This window comes from Patella vulgata, chromosome 7, assembly GCF_932274485.2.
Source record: "Patella vulgata chromosome 7, xgPatVulg1.2, whole genome shotgun sequence".
Taxonomy (NCBI): domain Eukaryota; kingdom Metazoa; phylum Mollusca; class Gastropoda; family Patellidae; genus Patella; species Patella vulgata.
This window is the reverse complement of record NC_065885.2, coordinates 52,965,963-52,992,994: the sequence shown is the minus strand read 5'-3', so window position 1 is coordinate 52,992,994 and position 27,032 is coordinate 52,965,963. Positions and strand designations below refer to the sequence as shown.

The following is a 27,032-nucleotide window of genomic DNA, read 5'->3' as shown; positions in this document are numbered from 1 at the left end:
GTAATTATACTGGCAAGTAGAACATCTTAAATCAATAATTAATTACACTTGTCTACACATTCTTCTACTCTTACACTTTATTTACCATCTTTACTAGACAGATTTTCACTTCCAAGAATATTCATCGATAAATATTGTTTAAAGAGGCGTTAACATTCTGATCAAGAAAATTAATTTTGAATGACTGGCCTATTTATTAAGGGTAAGGAATTTTTACATGGGGTTACTGAATTCCTTGAAAACCATTAAAAATATGTAAAACTTCCAAATGATATCAATGAAAATCGAGACTACAGTGGACTCTTGTCACACCCGACATCGTACGGGATCGTTACAATATTTCGGATCACACAGCGTGTCGGAATACCAAGCTTTCTCCATAACCGGAAATACTGTAACTTCGAAAACCGGAAGTATTTTTATATTGTAGCTTCGAATCACCAGAATGCTATTCCCTTTAAAAATGATAAACCTTTCTGTACTTTCAAAATTTTAATACATTAAATAATTAACAATAACAATGCATGCGTACAATATATTCATAAAATCATTTACATGTAATATCAATGCATGCGTACAATATATTTATAAATATCAATGCATGTAATCGTTTAAAGTAGTTTGCTTAAGATTACCGGAAGCATATCGTAAGGCGGAGTCCTGGACAACATCTTGTATAATGTACATGTATAATGATTCTTCAATCGCGGCAATTTTTATATAATGTAGCGGTATTTGACATGAGTAACTAAAATCAAATACCAAGCGCACTCTTACATGAGATTATGAATTGTAAAATAATCAACAAAGAATTTATAACATTATCAAAGTAATCAACACAGACTGGCGCTTGCGAGTTTTAATCTCACCGATAATTGATTGGTGATTGCTTGTTAATCTTTTCTGGCTTCACACCCATTGAGTTTTAATCTCACCGATAATTGGATGCTTCACACCCACCGTTTGAAGTACGGATTATACGGTGTCGATTCAATGGAAATTATGTGACGAGACGGCTGATTGATGTCGTAATCCGGAACATACAGAATCCGGATTTACCAGCGATTTTTTGACTGAAGTAATAAGGAAATAAATCGGGACATGAAAATCATGTCGGATGTCACAGCAATCTGGAGTGATCAGACATCGGATGTGACAGAGTCCACTGTATGTTATTCTTATCAAAACTTCAAAGTGAGAACTTCGCTGAGAATAAAGTAATTTGACTGAAATTTTCAATATATTCCTTTTTCATTATGTATTATTAAACTATTATAGGTCTAAATTTTACATAATCCATCTTTAAAGTCGGATGTTATTTTCATTCTGTTGATTTGGGTTGAAGGTAACATCAATGGACATGGTTTTAAACAATCGTGCTCGTACAGTGGGTCTGTGTTTTAACATAATGACACCTGTTACCTTGATTAGACGAAATGAAATGGGGTTTAATGTCCTACTGTTTTGCTCCGAACTGGGCTAATGAAGATGGGCATACGCTATACAGTGTGCTATGAGGGAAATTTTGCCCGGACAGCGGCACTACGGTCTACTCTTATATCGAATTCCAACTGTCAAGGGATCTTTTACGTGCATGCCAATGTGTACACTAGACAGCTGTCCTTGTCAGGCCCTCCGTCCTGCATCACTGACAAGGGGTAATCACGCCGGAAAATCTGGGTGAACTTTCTCGGCCAATGCAGGGATCGATCACCCAACCTCCCTTGATTAGACAACAGATCAAATGTCTTCATATAATCAAAGCCTTTCAAAAGATTTTATGCAATTTTCTGTATCACAGGTTTTGATACATGTACAAATGTACTGTGAATGTCCATGTTAGTTTAACAATTGCAGTCAGTCACATGGAATAAAATGTTGGTACAGTGGATAATTTTAATAGAACTAAGCTTTGATAGTCTGGATAACCATGTAAGGTGGCCGCTACCATGTACATGTACAATGTAGTACCAGTAAATTGTGTTTATTTGCTCAGACATTTCACAGATAAAATTTTAAGACATATCCTATTAAGAAATTTTTGGGCAATCTTTTCCCTATGGCTCAATACATTGAGCTGAAAATTTATTTAGATACATATAACTATACAAGGAGAATAGTCAAAGTTGGTTTATTAGTACTGTCCAGGTAAAATTTGTTTTGCAAAATGACACAAAGTTGAATCCAATTTCCTCTCATTTGTTTCATAGTGTGGTAGATTAATGTTTTCACTCTCTCTTGATGTTAAACTACGTGTATTTTAATAAATATTTTTATAATTTTTTCTTGCAGGGTTACTCAATGGAGTATAGAACTAGGAAATGATTTAGATAAAATGCTAAATATGATTTCTGCATTACAAATTGTTGATTTAGTAAGTATAAATTCTAAGTGTTTTTACATTTACTAAAGCCTGACTATATTTAATTCTTCACGATTTAATCCACAATTGTCCCTTGCCTTTCATCGAAATGGGTCAGTCACACTTTTTCGGACACAATAACTCTCCTTCCGATTGAGCTAGAATGTTCCAACTTGATGTAGTTGTATATAATGCAAATGCCCTGATTGAGTTGAAGATGAGCATTAGGGTAGCAATTCGATCGGTTGATGCTTTATTAGGACACGATAATTTTGGTTTTAATTAAGTGAGAGTGATGAAACTTTGATTGGTTGATGCTTTGGGACACGATAACTTTGTCAGAGTGATGAAACTTGGTGTATAGTTTTATTATATCAATACCTTGACTAAGTTCGGTAATGAACTTTTTCTGCTCAGGGTAAGCAGAGCGATAAGTAATTTGGTTGGCTGAGACTTCGGAGCTTGATTACTTTGATTCTTATTGAGTGAGAGTTGTGAAACTTTGCATATAGTTTTAGTTTCATTACATCAATATCTTGACTAAGTTCGATGATGAGCATTTTCTGCTTTGGCTAAGTAGATACTTCAATCTGATTGGTCGAGACTTTTGAACACAATAACAGTACTTCTAATTAAGGTAGAATGTTCAAACTTGGTGTAGGTGTTTATCAGGTGAATGCCCTGAACAGTGCTCACTCTGGGTTCCATTTATTTTCCACCAATTTTTCATTTTAATTTATTAACCATATATTTTCTCCACGCCACCAGAAATGAAAATATCTATTAGTTTTTTTCTATAATTTTTATTACATTTTTACTTTCAATATTAATACATAAAATTGCGATGTTACAATTTACAAAATTCTTGTTTGCTTTGCAGAAGCTATTTTTTGAAAGCTTTTTTAGTACGCTACAATCAGTTGTGAATGAATTTTTAACAAAACATTGTTTTGGTAGCTGGATCAAGAATTTGAAAATTTCCATTAAACCCAAAAAGATCTACATGTACCTTTTCCAAATCCACATAAAATTTTACGCTTTTCAAAATTTTTCTCTGCCACAGACTTTTGAGGTAGGCCTAGTAGAGCTATTGTGGAAGTGAAAATCACTTTAACATCCACGAGTATAAAATCAGATGGACGAGAGTATCACCTTTAGTCTTGGCGCATTTTGGTCGTGGAATACTAAAATAATCTGACATTTTTCTATTATTATCAGACGTTGAAGAAGGTTGTTCAGTTCTTCGCTTATGACCCATGCCATGATATTATTTGATAATAACTGAATTTCGAAAACACCAAGAATATTCACGCATTTATAAACTCTAACAATAAACCTGGCTTCATTTATTGGCGGTATAGGCAATTGCAGTAAGAAAAAATCAAACAGAAGGCATAACCCCAAACAAATCAATAGAGTATTGTTCATATAGTATCCGCCATTTTGATTATATATAGAAACCATCAGCAAAGCCACCGATTTGTATTTGAAGACAAATAATTAAATCTTTGGTCTCTCTTAATTAGTTTACATGTATTACTACTCTTACTGTAAATATTTATTAACACAAATCCAAGATTAAATAATAGACAGAAGATAGCTCTATTATTGATACCTGATTGATTGATACATGGAACTGACTCTGCCAAGTGCAATAGACTGTAATGGACTGGAAATCACAGCAAAAAAAAAAAAATATCCCCAAGGTTAATAAAGAATCGCCTTACAGAAAAGAGTTATCACCCAAAAGTCCGCCAGGTTAAATATTTTATCGCCGAAATTATATTTTAATCCCAATTGGCGGAAATGGTGGTCAACAGTGTAAGCGTTGGCCTTGACAGTGTTCAATCATGCGAATTTTCCACTCGTTTGATCGGTTGAGTCTTTGGAACATGATAGCTTTGGTTCTAATTAGATGAGAGTGAGTAATGAAACTTGGAGTATAAATTCATTATACCAACACTGTGACTAAGTTTGATGATGAGAATTTTCTGCTTGGGCTAAGTAGCGATCAGCAATTTGATTGGTCAAGATTTTGTTTAACATTTTAATTAGAAAACAAACCAGTCAGATTAAAAAGAGATCCAACAAAAGATTTTACCAGACACTTACATGTATTAGTGAGACTGGGTGGTTTACAATGATAAACAATCTACATCTGCATTGTACAGTGCATTTTGTCAAAACTTCAAACACTGAAAACTTTGCACAGAATCAAGTAATCTGACTGAAATTTCCAATACATTTATATTAACAATCCATCAATAGATTTTTCAGGACACTTAAATACATGTATTGGTGTTGTTTACTGAGTTATAATAGATAATAAACAATCTACCATGCATTTTGTTGAAATATCAAACAATTAAAAAATTCGCACTATATCAAGTAATTTGACTGCAATTTTCTATACATTAATATTTCTAATAAGTTAGACAATTATAATGTAATATGAAGTTCATGGCTGTAACTAGGTAATGCATACCCATATTGGATTTAGATCCCATCTGCATTCTTCAAATGTCTTGAATGTTGATTCAGTCCCAGTACATAAAATGGAATTGTATTACCCACTACAAATGACATGAATGTGATTCTGATGTGCTCTTTATAACTGATTTCAGCAAGGACTCTTTGGGGATGACATTTCTAATTCAAAAAAATAGGCTAGCGTATAAAATCAATAGAAGTATTTACATGTACGACGACTAGTCAGAAGTGTATTACACGCTGTAATTGTGTTGAAATGTTGGCAATTTGCTACGATCTAACAGTAAGAGGCACCCTTGAGAATTCTCATTTCTTAATCTGTTGTTTTGAAGGATGTGATGACATCAAGATTCTAAGTTCTGACCCATTGATACAATTATTGATCGAACGCATCTGATTCTCTTTAAGGAGTTTTGGTTGAGATAATTTCCATAACTCCATGCTCTTTTTATACGCCCACATTTTCATGTGGACGTATATTGTCGTCGCCCCTGTCGGATAAAAATTGTGACCTGTAGACTGTTCACCCACAATTGTTTGTGAACAGTCTACAGGTCACAATTTTTATCCGATTTCAACGAAACTTGAAATATAGGTTTATCACCCTAAGATCTCGGTTCCTTTCGATATTGGCATGTATCGGACTGTAACTTCATGGATTATGGCCCCTGATTGTACGAAAAATCACGTTTTTAGCTTGTGGACCCTATAGCGGTCATAATTTTTATCCGATTTAAAAAATCGTATCATTATATCGCCGTTACACCCTAAGGACGGCTGAGTTCGAATTTCGTGAAATTCAGCCCAAAATTGACAGACAAAATGGCCGCCCCTCGTACTCAAGTAGCGTAAAAATATGGTATATCAAGGTTGTGGACACTATAGAGGTCACAATTTTTATCGGATTTTAATGGAAACTTGAAATGTAAGTTTATAACCCAAAGATCTCGGTTCCTTTTGATAATCGTGCATATCGGACCGTAACTTCATGGATTATGGCCCCTGATTGTACGAAAAATCACGTTTTTAGCTTGTGGACCCTATAGAGGTCATAATTTTTATCCGATTTAAAAAATCGTATTATTATATCACCGTTACACCCTAAGGACGGCTGAGTTTGAATTTCGTGAAATTCAGCCCAAAATTGACAGACAAAATGGCCGCCCCTCGTACTCAAGTAGCGTAAAAATATGGTATATCAAGGTTGTGGACACTATATAGGTCACAATTTTTATCCGATTTTGTTGAAACTTGAAATGTAAGTTTATAACCCAAAGATCTCGGTTCCTTTTGATAATCGTGCATATCGGACCGTAACTTCCTGAATTATGGCCCCTGATTGTACGAAAAATCACGTTATTTGCTTGTGGACCCTATAGAGGTCATAATGTTTATCCGATTTTAAAATACGTATTATTATATCACCGTTATACCCTAAGGACGGCTGAGTTCATATTTCGTGAAAATCGGCCCAAAACTGACAGACAAAATGGCCGCTGTTCGTTCTCAAATAGCGTAAAAATACATGTATGGTACATGTATATCAAGGTTGTGGACCCTATAGAGGTCACAATTTTTATCCGATTTTGTTAAAACTTGAATTGTACGTTTATAACCCAAAGATCTCGGTTCCTTTCGATATTTACGCATATCGAATTGTAATTTCCTGAGTTATGGCCCTTGATTGTAGGAAAAATCACTTTCTTTTTAGCTTGTTCTCTATCCATCTCTCGAAAATGTGGGCGTATCCTGCCTGGCAGCCGCTGGTTTATTTTGATGTTTATGAACAATTGTTTAGGCCTGGAGTTTATGTACTGATAACTTCCATTAAAAACAGATAATGCCATATTTGTAACTACATGTAGCTAATAAATTAAGAAAACTGTTACATTTTGTTTTAAAGTTGTTATTGAACGTACGCATGCGATTTTCTTAAAGAATTTTGATAATTCAATGCTGTTTTTTATTTTGATTTTTATGAATAAATTGTTTAGGCTGACAGTCATGTACTGATAACTTTAAAATAATACAATGATGCTATATTTGTGACTAGCTAATAAATGAACTTAACTGTTACATTTTCTTTTAAAGTTGTTAAGCAATGTTTTCAACTAAATCTAAACTTCATTTATACATAACCAATGCAATGGAGATGCATGGAAATACATTTTGTGCTTTTTTTAAAATTAAATCAACCTGAGGCAGTGGAGCTGGTAATTGCAGTCAGATTTTAAACATGATTCCATGTCTTTAAATATATAACAAATACATCTGTACGTTGACTAGCTTCAATGTAGAGCATTTTCTGTTTTGATTAGGCGGAGATCAGATATTTGTTTTGGAACACTATAACTAGCCGTAACGGTAATTCAAATTGAGTTACAGTGATGAAACTTGGTGTATAGTTTCATTACATGTACGTGATCAATACTTTGACCTTGTTCAATAATGAGTATTATCTACTCGGGTTAAACAGAATGATACATGTACATTAATATGAAAGTAATTTTTGTGTGTCCTCTATTTATTTTGGGTTTAAGTTGGACGACATCAACCGCACTGTTGGCTTGACTTGACATTTAATGTATCTATTCTAAACTGATAAAAACAGAATATTATTACAATGTATGTTAACCAGTGTACTCGCTCTAACGCCAAAAGTTATCATTCCATTAGTATGAAATATACATGTTTCATTTAGATTAGTGAAATGAAGAAGCCTATTGAATTTCAGCAATTTTCATCAATTACTTCTAGAATTATGGCCCTTGTTGAACCTTGTGAACATATGAAGGCCAAAAGTTATCATCCGATCTGTATGAAATTTATATGCATTATTGTCCCCCCACCTTTTGAAGAAAGCAGTCTGTCTGTCTGTCACACTTTTTGGGACAATAACTATCCTTCTAAATTGAGCTAGAATGTAGTTGGTGTAGTTGTTTAATAGGTGAATCCCTTGGTGTAGTTTGAATATGAACATTTTCTGCTTAGGGTAAGCAGAGATAAGCAATTTGACTGGTTGACGCTTGGGGGCACGATAACTTCTAATTGACTGATAGTGATGAAACTTGGTGTATAGTTTCATTACATCAATACCCGTCTAAGTTCAATGATGAAAATTTTCTGCTCAGGTTAAGCAGAGCAATAAACAAATTGATTGGTCGAGACTTCGGAACACAATATCTCTCCTTCAGATATTCAAACTTGGTGTAGGTGTCTATTAGGTGAATGTCTTGACAGAGTTCCATCATGCACTTATTCCACTAAGGCTAAGTAAAGATAAACAATTTGATTGGTTGAGACTTTGGAACATGTTAACTTTGGTTTTAATTTGGTGAACGCGATGAAACTCCGAGTATAGATACATTATACAATTACCGTGACTAAGTTTGATGATGAGAACATTTTCTGCTTAGTTAAGTTAGTTAAGTATACATGTAGGTAATCAGTTGATTGCATGATACTTTCCAAAAAGATACATGTGCAATTAATTAATATGTGTCATATATTTATTTTGGGATTTCAGCGGAGGGCGTCTGCAAGTCTCTGTTGGCTTGTCTAAATTAGGAAAACGAAAAAGCCTGTTGTATTTCGGTAATTTCTGTGGATTACTTGATACTTCCAGAGTCCTTGTTTCAGTTTGTAGAACCTTGTGAACCCTCAAACGACGAAAATTATAAACTGATCTGTATGAAATTGTCTTGTAAATGCCCCCAATTACCTACAAAAGAATAAATGTGGGACCACTCAGATGACTAGAGTAGGCTTCATATTAATACAAGAAATGACTGTGTGATAATGGTTTAGGTATATAGCCCCTGCAAAACTTATCTTAAAGAAACATAAAATAGCATCGACTGCTTGAAAATTTCTGGGACCTGCACAACCATGCCTGAAGTTGACCAAAATTTATGCATTTCTAGGCTAAGATATTATGAAATGAAACCAATTCACAAAATACATAATAAAGATAATAGATGATAATTTAAATGTTACACTGACAAAACAGAAAGCTATTACAATGTATATAAACCAGTGTACTTTACTAAATTATTTTATTATAAATCCTGTACAAATATGGGCTGCATGTGGACAGTGATAAGTTGAGCCAACCTTTTAAGAACTTTGAAATCATGCAGAATTAGTATGGTAGCACTAGCATCCTTTTTCTTGATAAGTTTACATTTGCCGTTTCTTTTATTTTAGAATTATCAGAAGGCTGCAGATTTAAAGAATCAAGGTAAAGATGTCCATGTGAGCTTTGAACGTGTCCATAGCCGAACTATTGTAACAGATTTATCAGCTGCCCTATCTGTGATGCTTGGTAAAAAGATGGAAGCTTTAAAGGTTAATATTTCTTTCTATTTTAACAAACATTTTGTTAAATATTTCAATCTGTTAGAATGTAGGTTAAGTTTTTCCCTTTTGTTGTTAAATGTTGATTAAGATATTTCATTCTGTTAGAAACATTGATTAAAATATTTCATTTTGTTAGAAATGATGATTAAGATATATCATTCTGTTAGAAATGTTGATTCATATATTTAATTCCTTAACAAATGTTGATTAAGATATTTCATTCTGTTAGAAATGTTGATTCAGATATTTCATTCTGTTAGAAATGCTAATTAAGATATTTCATTCTGTTGTTAGAAATGTTGTTTAAAATATTTCATTCGGTTAGAAATGTTGATTAAGATATTTAATTCTGTTAGAAATGCTAATTAAGATATTTCATTCTATTGTTAGAAATGTTGTTTAAAATATTTAATTCGGTTACAAAAAATTATTAAATCTGAGAAAATATTTTTTCCAAGATCTTCAAACTGTCAATTTTTTTTATAAAAGCAAGTTGAACATTTTAGATTGAATAAGAAAATGGATATCTTTATTAATTAAATTACAAATATTGATATCTTTTCGATTGAAGTTTAAAAAATTGATATATTTCAGAGATCTGTTGATGTAGCGGAAGCAGCAGCTGCCAATCATACCTGGAATCAAACATTAGAGGTAGCAAGCCAAGTCTTTTATAAGTTAATGAATGTTACAGCATGTACAGGAGTGATAAGTGGCACTCTGGTACCATTGTTGAGCAAAGTGCAGATATCTGAGAAATTGAGAATACATGTATTGATTTGAAACATTTAATGATAGTTTCAGGGCATATGTTTCATTGCCTGACAACCAATGTTGTGTTGTTAGAAAAAGACAAATAATAATTTGCTTTGTGTTTTGTTTTGTTATTTTTTCAGAAAAAAGATGTAGCATATTTTAATTCTAATGATATGCCCGAAGCTCTTTTATCTTATGATGATCGATTTCAACAACATGTTAGTTTTAATATTTCAAGTGTTCACATTCCTGTAGAAATCTACGATGGAGGTAATTCATTAATAGAAGATTTCTTTCTATCTGTCCAACTAATACAGTCTTTGTCAGATTTGTAGGGATTGTTTATTATTCCGTGTGAATAATAGATTTCTTTCTCTCTGTCCGTCCAACTTTTTTTTTCTTGTCAACACTACACAATACAGTTCTTGTCAGATTCATAGAGATTGTTCATTTAGGCATAAAGAAGAATCGTATTGAAATTCAGAAGTTTGTGTTATCTCCCCATTTCCATTCACACTTAACATGTATAAACACTTGTAAACACTATATATATAGAGAGAACAAAGCACTTGATGGAATGTTATAAAACTTGGTTTGTATTTTAGACAGAATCTGCAAAATACATTCAAAATTCACAGTCCTAAGATTTATATTAAATATTGCACTAATTTAACTCAAAAAAATTATTTAAAGGAGATAAATCGCATATATTTGAGACCTAGAAATTTACACAAAATAATCGCAACGCATATAATAATGTAATATGAATGTACCGGTATATAAACTGATTTACATTCAATCTAGTCAGTTATGTTCGGCGAAATATGCCAGATGTCTCAATCGAATGGCAATCTCTAGCATCTGGTTATTCCAGTATACACAGATAGTATTTATTGTGCATGCTCATCAGATAAGAATGTGGCGTCACTGTTTGACATGACTTGCGGAATATGTCTAGCCTTGTTCTATGAGTCCCTTGTTACAAATGGTGCTGAAACGTATTATGGTACACGGTTTGTGTACCAATGGTAAAATGTTTATTTTGTCTTAAATATTGGATATCAGAAGCCCATATTTTCCCAGTAAGATCACAAAATCAATGTTGATTTAAATTGATAAATAATTCCTGTTTTCAATGTCGAAGACATTGGATGATATTGAGTTAGAGACTTAGCTACTTTAAATTCATTGGAAATTAAATGCAACAGATTAATCTGAAATAAAGAATGAAAACATCAGCATTATTGTCCTATGTCATCAATTCTCATTCAATTTATCACATCTTGGATGTAATGTGAATTCATTCATGTGTTTATTTATAGACATACAGATATTGAATGGTTTGAAGTGGTCTGCAGCCCTAGATGACGTGTTCAGACAGAATTATGAAGAGGATTCAGAAATACTATGGCAGTATTTCGGAAGTCAAACAGGTTTTATGAGAACACTACCAGGTTTGTTATTAGATAATTAATTTTTGACTTTTAGATAACTAAAGAATGCTAATGAATAATAAAATCAAAGTAATTATCTAAATATTTCATAATGGTGAAAAGTATAAACTTTTGATTAAATTTGATGTGAGGATTTCTTTTACAAGAAGATAAAACACATGAAAATATTTACATCTATTAAACATACATTATGCAAGAGCTAATTCTGCCAATTGCACATCTTTCTTTAAGCCTGAAATGTTATTTAAATTATTAATTAGACATTAAATAATTTATCCAGACCATAATCAACTCTCGATATCATCGCTAGCCTGCGATATTTACTGGATTAGAATCCTATCTGCTGCACAACGCTGGTTGATAATTAAATCAAAAAATGGTTAATTGAGACTATGGTTTTTTTTGCACCAACTTTAGTAATGATGATCGAGACTAAGCCAAAAATTCAATTGCTAAATTCTAGGTTCCGAGTTGATCAATTTGACTGAAATTTTCAGCAAATTCCCATTACATTATCTATTTTTTAACTATTATATAGTGAGAATTGCCAGCTCTATATCTGATCTTCCATAATGTATGTTTAAATTGATATTGAGATATTATTACATGATATGACAGTTTAATTAAAAATACCAATTCCCCATAAAGACCAGAATCTATTAAATACATAGGTCACAGTTCCATGGAATACAATTCATGTTTATTAATGATCAACACTTCATGATTAAGACTAGACAAGCCTAGTCGAAATGTCGCTCACAAATTGTATTCCATAGAATTTTGACCTGTGTATTTCCAGTTCAATTACTAAATGCCATTGATTTATCAGTATCAAATAATTTGATAATTAAGGCCAAGAAAAAACCTTTCATGTGTTTACAGTTAGTTAGCCCCAGGCGATCGGAAAATCTTTTTCTGTTTTTTATTTGGGTTTGTATTATCCATTTCCTAGCATTTCTAGCTTAATTTCTGAGTAAGGTTCTTGAAAACATTATTGGAATTTGTGAAGAGAAAATCATGCCAAGACCAAATTATAGTTCTTGGCAAATAAGATAAAAAAAAAAAGTATATTTTATTTTGACCTAATCTAATAACTCATCAGATAAAGACTTTCTTAATACCTGGTATATATTTTAATTACAGCAAGTAAATGGATTAAACACGGCCCTGTTGATTTATATGATGTACGAAGACAATCATGGTAAGTATATTTAATCATTGATATTAAATCCCATGCTTAATAAGTCACCCCAGCTGTTATAACCTCTTTATTTCTGTCTTTAACCAAAGAACTCCATAACAGATTTGATTAAATTGTTTATTGATAAACCTGTACATATTTCTGTCTTTAACCAAAGAACTCTGTAACAGATTTGATTAAGTGTATATTAATAAACCTGCATATATTTCTATTTGATATATCATCAATAACTCGGGATAATGATAAAGTAGTTTTCAGTCTGCAGTAATAATTACTCAGCAAATTTCATTTTTTCATTATTTTATTTTTTGCTTAATTTTTTCTCCCAATATGTTATTAGGTACACCCAAGGTTCAAGTTCTCCAAAAGATATGATGATATTAATAGACACGTAAGATTCTTATTTATTATTGTGTGCTTGTTTTGATATCTATGTACAATACAATAAAACAAACCCGGTTATTTAGAAAGTGTCAAATATTTTGATATTAAACAGAACCTTTCTACTCAATGGCCGCATATTCTGCACAGAATCAGACTATCCCTCGTGAATCATAATTGTGTAAACGAGCTTGAAATAATTGATTTTAAAATGGTTGATTGAGTAGGCCTACTGTACGTTTAACTAATTTTTGAACTGCAGTATTTCAATAGAAATAATAATACTTCAGTGAACATCCATATTACTGGTATATATATACTGTACTTTTAGTTAATATACATGTATATACCGGTAATATGGATGTTCAGTGAAGTATTATTATTTCTATTCAAATACTGTGGGTTAAAAATAAACATGTGGCATTGGTCAAAGCTCCCAGGGTTTTAAAACTATATTTTGACATTACAGCAACACAATCGAAGATACATGTTCAAGCTTTTTAAACATATTGCATGTTAGAATGTAAGTAATTCCTGAATAAAAAAAAAGTTTTGTGGCACCAGGCATGGTCTCAGAATTTTAGGATATTAAGATTAATATAGTATTATAGTAACTTGTAGAATATTTCAACCAGTTTTATTTTTATTTTTATAATATATTTACAGGAGTGGTAGTACACATGGTCAAGCTTTACAATTAATGAAAGTAGCTGTTAAATCAATCTTAGATACATTAGGAGAAAATGATTTTGTTAATATTGCATCTGTAAGTAAAACAATTTTTACACACTTGCATTTCATGTCAGAGTACAAGTATATTACCCCTTTCTATTAGTCCTAAAGAGGGACCCTATTGAAATGCAGAGTTTTCTTAACAACTTTTTACAGAGTTACTGCATCAACAATCTACGTAACGTTGATAAAGTTAAGTCTGTGTTGTTTGTTTACAATTTATTGAAGCCTAGCTGTGGTTATTTTGTAAAAGCATAAAAATCTTATTTATTGAAAAATAAGAATTATGTTTTTGAAGGAGTTTGACAGACAGTGATGTTGTTTACTTGTCAGATTATTTATTGTGTGTGATTAAATATATCACCATTCACAACAAAGATTTGTTTTCCTTTAAATGTTGAAAAACCAATTACAACATTCCTGTTAAAAAAATGTAAAAAGTACATAAAGTAGAAATCTAATGTTTTGAATTCACTGTGACATTAGTTATTTGTATAATATTTTTTGTTTTTCAGTTTTCTCAGGAAGTATCGTTTGTTGGTCATTGCTTCAATCATTCAAGTTTTGTTCAGGCTAATTACAGAAATAAGAAAGTTAGTATTAGAAATATTAAGAAACAGGTTTTTTTTTAATTGTCATGATTAAAAGCTATTAGTGTAAGCATAAATAAATATATTTATTTGACTTCATTGGATATATCTAACCAGAAATAAAGATAGTAGAGCTGTAATAGTTTTATCTGAAAATGATTTTAAAATGTTCTTTATTTATTTGGCTGAATGATAAATAATTTTAATTAAGCGCTTTGAGTTATCATATAGAGAATAATGTATTTTGATTTTTTTCTTTTCAAATTTTAGAAATTAGCAAGAGATGTGGACCAGTTGAAAGCTCATGGAATGGCAGACTTTAAAGTTGGATTAAGATTTGCCTTTGAACAGTTTGAATTGGTATTTTCTATGATTTTTGATTAACATATATATCATTCAAATATACTATATTTTATATATTTTAAAACTATCAGATTTTGAGATATAATAAATAATATGTATATTACATGTACGGGTGATTTGAGGAGAGTAATTCTATGTCTGCATTAACGATTTACCCAATACTAAGGAAATATTACCAAATACCATGCCATACTCTAGGTGACAGAATATCTCTTTTATAACAACTCCATAAAATTTTCCAAATATGTACTGTAAATTGGAAAATATTTCAATTGGATAGATCTGTGGTAAAGATGATCCCTATTGATTTCCAGTGTTTTCAATGAAATACTTTCTGAGTTATTGTCCCTGATCAGTTGGATCGGGATCATTATTTACAGTACAGGCCCATAATACCAAAGCTTTTTGTATGCTAAAAAAACAAATTACCAAAAAATAAAGAGATAAAGACAACTATTACAGAACAATCAAGCTGCTGAAGGTTGTATATATACCTTGCCCGACAAGCTTTGTTTTGGTAATATATCAGGTGATAATGATGTGTTATATGGTATATGTTTAGTTTGAGAAGAATAATTCCAAGTCTGGTATAGGAGCTACATGTAATAAAGTTATTATGCTGTTAACGGATGGTGGAACAGATAATGCTGAAGAAATATTTAAAGAATATAACTGGTCCAATAACAAGTCTGTAAGTAATCTGTGTACACTCACAGTGTTTTAAATTTGAATAAACTCATTGTCTCATTCACTCCAGCCTAAATTGTATAGACTGCTACAACTAAGATGAATATTGGTCTGAACAAAATAGCAATACATGGTGTCAAAGGTCAGATTTCAATATGCCTTTTGATGGGTTAAGAGAAATATGACTGAAACCTTGCATCATAAGCCATTGTGCAACCACCATACATAAACACCCAGACATTGATAATTGATACTGTTTTGTCCAGACCAATATTTGTTCTATTCAACTTAAATTTACTGGTGTTGGACATTAAGCTGGTTTCCACTTACCAGGGTTTTCATTGTGTTGCGTGGAGCTGTTGAGTAAAAGAGTTACATAGTAATTCGATTCATATGTTGAATGAGATTAAGGTCCAGCCATGTACACAATGTGAACATAAAAGAGATCCCCTGACTTTGGAATAAAATATCCAGGCAAAATTGTTCTCCCTAGCGTTATGCAAGAGACTACGGAACAAGAAAAATACAGCCTTGTGTTAGTCTCAGAATGACTAAAGTATTCTGTTGACGTGACCTTAAACATACATTATGCAAGAGCTAAATCTGCCTATTATAGGTCATTCTTTAGGCCTGAAATGTTATATAAACTATATTAGACATTTATTAACAAAACAATGCCATTATCAACTCTAGATGGCATCGAATATTCAAGATCTTGACTAGATTAGAACGGTTTGCCATTTAAAAATTTAATTTAAATATGGGAAAGCAAGGCTAAGTCTCGTATATACCAGTGCCCTTATTACCACTATGCACACATCTTGTCAAAACTACAAACAGTGATAACTTGGCTCAGAATGAAGTACTTTGAATGAAATTTTCCATATTTTCATTTTACATTATCTATTTTTGAGCTAATATAGCAAGAATAGTCAGCTCTTTATCTAAATCTTACATAATATATCTTTAATCACAGCTGTAGTAAATGGTATCAATATTGTTTTACAGGTGAAAGCTGATGTAAGAGTATTTACTTATGCTGTAGGACCTACTGCTAATCCTACTAATGCTATCAGATGGATGGCTTGTGCCAATAGGGGTAAGTATATGGCACAATCTTTGAAAGCTCAAATGGGTTAAAGTACAGAAATAAACATCTGTAATTAATGATAATATTAATGATTAAGTATTTAGAAGGCACTTATTTCTCATTATCATTTTTCATGAGCTTTTAGTTCACACTAAACATATAATTCACTAAATAAATGAGTTTCAGTTTGTTCTGAAGTGGCTGCATCTCAAAATGTTAATCGGCAATTTATTCTTAGAGCAGCAACTGTGAATATTTAATCAATATCTGCACATTTTAGATCCCTTATAACTGGAGATTGTAATGTTAATGAAGTGATTTCTCATAATTACTGTCTACTAAAATCACGGATGTTTGAACTTGAGTTAAAGATAATATAAATCAAGATATTTAAATGAATGAATTATTTCAGGTTATTTCTCTCAGATACCAGCAATGGGGGCAATACGAGCTAGAGTTCAGGTGAGAGTTTTATTTATTTATCTCTATTAATTTTGGGGCAATGAAGAAATATTATTTGCAAATCCATGTCTGTTGTATCGAAATGAAAAAAGAAATCATATTCTCAGATTATTCGTTTCAAATGAGTAACTAGATATAGAGGGAAAAGGAAGGATCAGGGTCCCCTGAATAGCTTTCCAAAACATTTTGAAGACACTTGTTCCAAACCTGTTAGGACAATAGTTGTGGGGCCTTGAAAATTGTTGACTACTTAAGACTGATTTGATTGATGCTGAGTGGCACATGTTCACAAGTATCTTGGACTTAGCCCCCACCTCACAAGAAAAAGACAACTTTTTTGTTAAATGTTTTGTTACTTTAGGTGTTTACAGGGTACTTGTAAATTTATTGTGGGGGTTGGGGATGTGAATCATTCTGAGATATTCTCACTTAAATAGTATTGTTACAGACACTCTTTGCAAAAACATTTTCAAATAATGTTTATACAGTTGATATAAATATGCGTGACTGATGTATTTACACAATCTTGTTGATGTAATAAAATATGCCATGTTAGATTGTAATTTACAACATGTTTAGCCTGCTGTTTTCAGGACTATGTAGAGGTGTTAGCTCGACCTCTAGCAATCAAACATATTGAACATACTCAATGGACAAGTAGCCACCAAGCTCCATTAGATACTGCCGATTCGGTAGAGTATAGCTGATCACATCTAATTAAATCTAACCTTAACTGGTCATCATCATTCAAATTCTTTTCATACAAATATATGTGCAATCTTATGATTGGTAATAAAAAGAATTTTCTAGAAAAAAAAAGGATTCTTGACAGGGTTGGCTGTTGGACAGAAATGGTATAGTCCTAGTAAAAACTTGGAATAGATCTTAAAAACAGTCAAAATTCACTTAAGATCATTATTTTTTAATATAAAATTCTACATGAGATAACTAATGGTACCTACTCATGGTTTTATTAAAATTCAATCACAAGACAAAATGTGATATCTATAAATTCTGTTGATATACAGAAGACTATAATAGTTGTATTTTTGGTAAAGATTAGGCTGGGTTGAGTATTAAATTATAGATGATTGTTAATATCAGATTTGGATCAATTTGCTCATTGATTCAATTCTCATTAGTCAGTTGCCCCAACCACTAAGGAAAACATTACACTTTAAAAATCCATGTAAATTTGGCTTGAGGTAGAACTGAACTGAGCTTTACTTGACACAGTTTTAATTAAAAAAGTCATAAGTACATAATGGTATATTCATTAACAGCAATGTAGGCTTTCGGTTTTTTAATGGTTTATACCATGTGTTTTTTTTACCAGTCAACCCTGATTCATGATTCTTTGCATGATTGTCTTAAAGTATTGAAGCCATGAACACTATTGAAAGGATGATCAGTTTAAAGTCAATTCATACTTGTTAACATAAGCATTATAGTGGAATAAGAATGATTGATTATTCAAAGAAAATTGTATGTTTATGATAAATTGCAAGTGTTGACAAGTGAGAATTGTCTTTATAAAGGTTAGATTTTGTATAATAACAGTATGTTAAACTGTTATAAATGGTATCTGGTTGTACTCTCTATTAGATCATCTATCATTCAGTTTATCTATGGTTTATTGGTTCTAGCATTATATTGGTGTATGTAAATTGTGGTATTTAGTTCGCAAACATCATCACATATTGTACATGTAATTTGTCATTTATTTTCTGAATCAAGCAGGTCTGTTGTTATAATTTAATTATTAGCTTCACGGTAAAAAAAGATAATGTGGCCATTGGCATTATAGCATCACAGTAAAAAAAATGATGTGGTCATTGGCATTATATACCGTTATCTTTGTAGCATATGAGATAAGCAAAAGAAACCCAAAAGCCTATATATATAGTAAGTGCAAGAGGACCACACTACACACAAATATGTAACATTTTAGTAGGATTTTTAGAATAAATTGTGACTATGCTTTGCAACTGTTTTGTATACATACGTTGTACAATTTTATGGATACATGATTGCTGAATATATTATACTAGTCAACGTTTCGATGAGGATATTTATCATCTTTATCAAGCATGGATACAGATATGAGTAGTAGGCAAATACAGACTATTCAACAGCAGTGTGATGAAATACTATTAAAACTTAACACTTCAAACAGGGAGCGAGTTACAATTGAAACCACATACAAAAAATAATTCTAGAGTTTATAATGGTAAGCAGATAGTTTAAGAAGTCTACATAATGCCAGGGAATCTGTAAAAATATAGATAGGAATAAATGAAATAATTGAGCCATGGCGTTTCAGCATTTTAAGATTACAAACACGAGTCTTGGGGTATGGAGCTATTTAAAGAGCTATATTGAAAAGTCAATGTATACATAAAAGTTAATTATAAGCCCCACCTCACAGTATAACTTTGGTTTAATATGCTTTATGTTGATGGCCATAAGTAATTTCCTGCTTTACTTTTGGTACTGATTTCTTACACTAGTACGTGTATATGTTTCATCCCAAAGAAATCTATGGTGTATGTTCTTGATTATATGCGCTACTGTGCATGTCTGAATGATTTGTGACTGGCAAGACATTAGGCAATGTTTAATTTCCCCCCCCCCCCAGTATATATTGCTTATTACACTACCAAGTGTACTTTTATATAAGAATACATTACAGAATACTTTCAAACATTTCTTTTATACTATGGTGCTAATGGCAATATAAAACACAGACCAACCAAACATAATCAAACATGTGCCAACCAATCACAATAGTTTAAAAATAGTTACCAGTTTATCAGATGCACAGTGTACTTTTGATAACAAATTTGTTTTGTTATGTGAAGTATATAGCCAGAAGTGTATAATTATGGAGAGTACATGCATATTTCAGAAATAACTTTCTTCCCTTCAAGCTTCTTTATTCATCTCAAGGACTTTACAATCAGAAAAAATAGGTATCTTAAAAGCTTACAAGTGTAAAATTGCGATTGTATTTTGAAATTAGCCCATTATTATAGCTTGTCAACAGAATCACAAGCTTAGAGTGATATCTTTTATGACAGTAGCTAATCAATACTCCTGATTTGAATGATTGTTGTACAGATTCTTTCATTAAATCTTTTTGCCATCTTCATATTTTATTAACAGGGTTATACAAAGTATCTCGCTGAAAGTTATCAATATGCTGATGTGCGTGAAATGACAACCCAAATAACTCGAGATCCACATGTAAGAAGGCATGAAAGAGTTTGGCAAAGTCCTTTATGCAACAATTATTTTTGAATTACCAGAATTTGCATGGAGACTTTTGCCCGAAGTAATTTTGCATTTGAAATCTAACATCTTGTTCGATTAAAATTTGTTTTAACAAGTTAATTGATTTTAAACCCTTGCTTTGTTTATTGATATTGATCCACCTCATTGTTTTGAATTTTAACTCATATGTTTAAAATGTTTCGGTTGGGGAAATTGCTTGAGATTGTTGGTGGAATCAAGAAAATGTTTAGTTGGGTTGACATATTATTGCAACTCTTAGTATAAATATTAAAGAGGCATTATCACTTTCAAGGAAAAAAAAATATTCGGAATAATATCATATTCAAAATAGCCTTATACTTTCCTAATTACCCAAAATCCAATCACTGACCTACTTAGAGTAAGGTATTTTGAGTGTTAATTAAAATGTTTTAAAACCTTTAAATTGATAGATAAAACATTTATATCTCAGCAGTGGCAATGTGGATTTACCTTTTGCACATGTCCATGTAATATTATCTATATAGATAAAATCAAAGATGTGTGTATGGATGTTCTCCCATCACATGTGGTATCAAATTAACTAGCATGCCCCCTTGAATGTTTGAGGCCATGATTTATGAAGGTCAAGATCATTTGTTAGTTTAACACAGCCAAAAATCTGTGCCTGCAGCGAAACTGTTTTACTGTTTATTATGGTAATTAAGTTTAATAATAGTAACGGATGATGTAAGCTAGCAGGAAAGCGTGCAAGAAAGGAAGATGCCGAGTAACATGATCTTTGGTCCCGGGCGTAGCCAGGTATCGAGCTAGTAACAAAATAAGAACAAGTATTGCCCTTCAAAGTCCTAATGCCTCTTTATTAAAATGAAAACAATTTGTACATTCATTTCTTTTTGACATCATTAATGAGATTCAGTTCCAGTACAAGGCTTGTTTACATGGCTACTTCTGCCCACATGTCTGTTATCAGACATTTCATCTATGGACTTTCCACCAACTTGAAATTCTGCTTACTGATAGCAAAATTATTCTTATTACTGCTGACATATTCATGAAGCACTGTAACATTTTGCAGTCAGTAAAATGCTATGTCTTACAGATTCTCGGATCCTGTGCTATATTATAGACCTGATCAGTAGCCTAATACGAATGATTTTGTAATCAGTGACCCTGAAGTGGATAGAAGATGAATTTATAATATTAATAAACAGACCTAAGAATTATTTGATTGATATGATAATGTGGTTATTATTGCTTCTGTTTGTTTGAAGGAATACATACCAGTTCTGTCACGCCCACAGGTGCTAAAGAATGCCAAGCACTTTGAATGGGGCACCATATACTCGGATCATTTGGTATAACCTCAGTCAATACATATACATGTATTTTTATACACACACGTAATGTGGACGTTTGTTATAGTAAAATGACCATATCTGTTGTTCCTTGTTCCAATTTCCGTTGTTTTATTCAACCATGATCCTTTGGACGAACATATCATTGTTGAATTTCAATCACTCAAAATTCATTATTTAATTAATAAAGTATACTAAAATTAATACCACCTAGTCATCATGACATGTACAAAAACTTTTTTGAAGACGTAAATACAACAGATATTGCCATTTGTTATTTTTTCCACATATAAATGTTGTTCAGTTATTTTCTATATATTTTTTCACAGCACAGTAATTAGGTCTCACAGAAACTCCAATTGTTGCAAATATTGCAAAATGTTCTTCAGACTGGAACAATGAATAGAATACAAACATAATATCATAGTATGAATTTACTAGCCTGTCCTACATGATATACAATCTTCGGAGCTTACAATATGATAAAAGTCTGTGTAATTACTGCATCCATTTATTTCAGCTTAAATTTTAGTGTGCATTCTCATTTATTCAATCTTATTAAAGCTGAATAAAATTATAAATTTTAAAAATAAATTGACTTGACAGTAATCCTTATCTTCTAGAGAATGCACTGAATGAACTTTTGTGATGTATTTTTTTTAATATTTTAAAGATGTTTTTCTCGATTTAAGTTAATTTAAAATCATCTAAGGTAGAATTATGTCATGATTTAAAAATATAAGAAAAATGTTGATTTTATGAATCATATAATCAGTTACTTGAATTTATTTAAGGAGTTTGCAACAATTAAATTGTAGGCATACATATTCATATAATTGTTTAATGTACCCCACACTTTTAACTGGTAATAGACTACAGTCTCTTGGACTGCTTACTGACAATGATATTTCATTGCATGACAAATTTCTGCATTAAGAATTAGGATTTAAAAATATTGTGTCAGCAGTTATTGCTTATCAAGTTTGAAGATAGATTGTGATGTAGTTCCATACACCAACTTCCACATTAAGAGTTTCTGTGAGCGATTGTATATTTTCACCTAAATGTATTAAAATATGGACCAATTAAAACACAACATTATAAAATGTTTTTATTCCGTTAAACATTTGTATTTTAGACATAGTTATGTTAAAATGTCATGTTATCTTTGGTTTTACTTGACTGATTGCACAATATATTTACTTTTATTAATTTAAGAGTTTTGCTATTTGAATGAGCACATTCTTTGGTACCTTATGAAATGTTTTGAAGAAATGATTTCTAAAGAAGGGTAATTCAACAATTGTTTTTATTATAGGGTAAAATATAATACTATGTACATGAATCTCATATATCACCCATTATCATTCAAACTAGCATGGTTAAAGTTTTTTCTTTTATCGAATTTCATTTGGCTCTATTCTTTTCTATAATTCAATGGATTGGTTGAATTTACTAATCACTAAAATATCTGCTAAAACGACTCTTTATTCTCTCAAAAATACTAACAGCACTTCAAATCAGATGTGTAACAAAGAAAGCGCATGATATATACACTGTATATCGTAATTATTTTTCTGTGCAATAGTCATTGTGAATGTTTGTTGTGTATTAGTGTGACTATATTTGTGCAATTATAATTTAAATGATACTATTTATTAAACAGTTATTTGGTTTTATATATTGTCTAAATTTTAAAGCTATATTTCCCTAATTAAGAGGTGTTTTTTAATTACCAACTCATCAAAATTTAATGTATACACTAATTTATTTTCTATCAAAATTGAATCTTTCACAAAATTTGAAATATCAAGCAATTTATACTCATCTCATTGAGTCTGTATTTAAAGCCAGATTGAACTGATAATATCTGTATTAACAGGGTTTGGGAATGATGACTACAGTAACATTACCAGTATATAACAGAACAGCTGGTTCGGTAAGTAATCTTGAATATGAGTTCCTTACATATTTACTTAAATTTGAAGTTATCATTTATTAGGGAGGTTAAGCACACAGTCTAAATGGTATGTGATGCATTGGAAATCATAATTCACATCTGCATGGCATATTGCCAGTTTCTTATATATATAGCAGAACTGATTAATTTGTGGAATACAATTCAGGGTTATGGTAATATCGTCTGAGGATCTTACTTCGATTCTTAGTATGTAATGACTGTGGAGCTCCTATTAGATCTTCCTCTGATTCATAGTACCTAATGTTGTTCCATGGAATTCAATGCAATTCAACTGAGATTCACAGTTTCTAATATGTTATCCCTAAGATTTCCTGGGACCTACTCAGATACACAGCACTTAATATTGTTCTTAGGACTTCTTTGGGACCCCACTCAGATTCACAGTACCAGTATACAAAGCAATATTTTCACTTTTTCAGTCAAATCAGACAATTTTAGGAGTAATGGGTATTGATGTTACAACTGGTGATTTAGAAGCTAAAGCTCCAAAAAGCCAGGTAAACATATTACATGTATTATACTTTCCATGTACTCAATGTTAAAAAATATGCTCAAGCATTTTTCTGAAACCACACAAAGTGGAAGACAAATAGAATTTTTCTCAGGATAATTGTTCTTCAATTGCATTTGTAAATGTAAATACTCGTTAGCATGTACAGAAATGAAATGAAATGGGGTTTAACGTCCTACTGTTCTGCACCGACTGCCCGGGCAGCGTCACTATGGCCTACTCTTATATCAAATTCCAACTGGCAAGGGATCTTTTACGTACGTGCCAATGTATACATGGGACCTCAGTTTTTCGTCCCATTCGAACGACTAGACAGCTGTCCTTGTTGGACCCTCCATCCTGCATAACTGACAAGGGGAAACCACGTTGAAAAATCCCAGTGAACTTTCTCAGCCAATGCAGGGATCGAACACATGAACTCCAGGCTAGCGAGCCAGCGCCTCCACTTAGCCACCGTGGCTCTAGTATGTACAGACTTACCTTTTCTGTAGTCAGTTTAAAAGATTTAATTTTAATTATTGTTGTTAAAATTCTAATCTCTTTCAGCTTGGACCTAATGGATATGCTTTTGCTATCAATCCCAATGGTTATGTAATTTTTCATCCAAACCTGAAGCCTAGTGTAAGTAAATGTTGGCTACAATTATATTTTACATGCCCCATGGTCAATCTTCAACAGATCTTTAGCCTTATGCATAAAAACTTTCAATTTTGATACTGAAAATGGATTGTACCTTAAAGAGGCCTTATCACTTTCGCCTAGATATTAAATGTAATGAATTTGTTGTTTTTATATCCTAACATATCATTATGTATTATCTGTAAGAAACTTATCTATACATATCATTATAGATTGTTGATAGGAAACATATCATTATTTATTATCGATAAGAAACTTATGTGTACTTATCTAGACATTATATCGATAGGAAACATATATTTAGGAATATTATTATTTATAGGCAACTTAGGGGTGGTGGGTGGTCTAGTGGTTTAACGTGTGCGTGAAATTGTAAGGCCTGTCATTGAGTCAAGTGGCGTTGTTTCAGATTCCTGTGGTTTCAAATTCCCGCTTGTACATGACAAGGAGTAGGGCCGGTTTCTCTCTCTCTCTCTCTCTCTCTCTGCAACTTATCTAGACATTTAGTTATATATTATCAATAGGAAACTTATCTAGACGTATTATGTATTATCTGTAGGAAACCTACATGTATCTAGACATATCCTTATATAGAAAACTCATCTAGACATATCATTGTACATTACTAGCCAGGCATAACATGGGTATAGCCATGAACCGGAAGTAGTAGAACTCTGAAACCGAAAGTGGTAGTCCATTGCCACCAGGCCTATGATGCTCCTCATTCGAAGCTAAACCTATGTGTAGCTGCCAAACCCTGAACAAATAGGAAACTCATCTCTATCATTTTATATTATCTATAGGAAACTTATCTAGATGATCCACCAGATGTTGATCTATTAGAAGTTGAAATCAATAATCCTGATAAACACAAAGTAAGCTTTATCTATTTGTATCGGTTCGTCACTTTTATATATTAATTTTTACTATATAAATAGTTTTAAAACGTTATTTTTATGTATTCACTTTTTATATTATGAGTAATTGGGGTAAATTGTGCCATTTGATACAAGCATAGGTTATTGGTCAATGTATATTTCATATTAAATTGTAGTTGAGGAATTTTATGATAGATGGTAATGATAATTCTATGAATATAGATACACTGGTTTTATCGCCTAGTTTGGTAAGTAACTTACTTTTCTTATGTAATCAGTGTTAACTGTCTATTCCATTTGGAAGTTAAAGTTTAACTCATAATATTTTGAAAGTTCAATGAATTGTCATATATTTTATTTTCTATCTTAACATTTGCTTAAAATAAGTTAGATATGAAATTGAAAGCAACCAATATTCAAAAATACTGGAGAATATTTTGATTTAAAAGATTCATATTTTCTAGAAATCTGAAAATGCACCAGAAACAGTTTAAAAATTGATCATTTGAATTGAATAATGTATTTGAATAGTAGTGAATAAAATATTGTAATAGCATATACCCTGGTAAATATCGAATAAAATATTGGAATAGTATGTAAGTATGGAATAGAATATTAGAATAGTAAAATCAGCATTCCATGTGACCCATTAATCATATTGGTTTGTTTTTTGGGATCGGTAAAATCTGTTTCGTTAAAACTTATAATTGATTATGTCTTGTCTTTCAGAAATATGTGAGCAGAGCCAATACAACCTATGCCTTTACATCAATAAAAAATACATCATTTAGGTATGTATGCCATCCATGCATTCTTTAATTTAGATCTTTGTCTTGTGTCCAGGGTTAGGCCCCTGAGCCTGGCCCAGTGAGAGACTTCCACTCTAGGGTAGTCTCTTCACTCAAGTACAAGAAACCTTTGGAAAAGCTGTCTGTAATGATATATATAGTATATCCTGTAGCAATCTTACCAATTCATACATGAACAACATAATTTCTAGAAATAAATGAAATGAAATGAAATGAAATGGGGTTTAACGTCCTACTGTTCTGCTCCTATGCTGGGCTAATGAAGACGGGCATACGCCATACAGTGTGCTATGAGGGAAATTTTGCCCGGACAGCGGCACTACGGCCTACTCTTATATCAAATTCCATCTGCCAAGGGATCTTTTACGTGCATGCCAATTTGTACACAGGACCTCGGTTTTTCTTCCCATCCGAACGACTAGACAGCTTTCCTTGTCAGCCCCTCCGTCCTGCATCACTGACAAGGGAGAACCACACCGGAAAATCTGGATGAACTTTCTCGGCCAATGCAGGGATCGAACACCCGACCTCCAGGCTAGCGAGCCAGCGTCTTGCCCACTTAGCCACGTGATCCCCTAATTTCTAGAAAGCCGCCAAAAATATGTGAGAGCATTGATATGTTTATGGGCCTCCCAGCCTACCATACTCACAGTCTC

The 27,032-nt window shown here is 32.0% G+C and overlaps 1 protein-coding gene across 1 annotated transcript in view; it reads left to right on the top strand.

Moving 5' to 3' along the window:
• LOC126828790 (voltage-dependent calcium channel subunit alpha-2/delta-1) overlaps nucleotides 1-27,032 on the top strand; it is a 47,586-nt gene that overhangs the window by 3,890 nt on the left and 16,664 nt on the right. Inside the window, exons 2-21 of the mRNA XM_050558773.2 lie at nucleotides 2,293-2,374; nucleotides 9,059-9,199; nucleotides 9,806-9,865; nucleotides 10,108-10,237; nucleotides 11,290-11,421; nucleotides 12,565-12,622; nucleotides 12,963-13,013; nucleotides 13,670-13,769; nucleotides 14,251-14,328; nucleotides 14,596-14,685; nucleotides 15,251-15,379; nucleotides 16,384-16,474; nucleotides 16,878-16,927; nucleotides 20,093-20,173; nucleotides 23,441-23,497; nucleotides 23,959-24,036; nucleotides 24,597-24,671; nucleotides 25,493-25,564; nucleotides 25,744-25,815; nucleotides 26,297-26,358. Coding sequence (XP_050414730.2) covers nucleotides 2,293-2,374; nucleotides 9,059-9,199; nucleotides 9,806-9,865; nucleotides 10,108-10,237; nucleotides 11,290-11,421; nucleotides 12,565-12,622; nucleotides 12,963-13,013; nucleotides 13,670-13,769; nucleotides 14,251-14,328; nucleotides 14,596-14,685; nucleotides 15,251-15,379; nucleotides 16,384-16,474; nucleotides 16,878-16,927; nucleotides 20,093-20,173; nucleotides 23,441-23,497; nucleotides 23,959-24,036; nucleotides 24,597-24,671; nucleotides 25,493-25,564; nucleotides 25,744-25,815; nucleotides 26,297-26,358 — 1,689 coding nt within the window. The remainder of the gene's footprint in view (nucleotides 1-2,292; nucleotides 2,375-9,058; nucleotides 9,200-9,805; nucleotides 9,866-10,107; nucleotides 10,238-11,289; nucleotides 11,422-12,564; nucleotides 12,623-12,962; nucleotides 13,014-13,669; nucleotides 13,770-14,250; nucleotides 14,329-14,595; nucleotides 14,686-15,250; nucleotides 15,380-16,383; nucleotides 16,475-16,877; nucleotides 16,928-20,092; nucleotides 20,174-23,440; nucleotides 23,498-23,958; nucleotides 24,037-24,596; nucleotides 24,672-25,492; nucleotides 25,565-25,743; nucleotides 25,816-26,296; nucleotides 26,359-27,032) is intronic.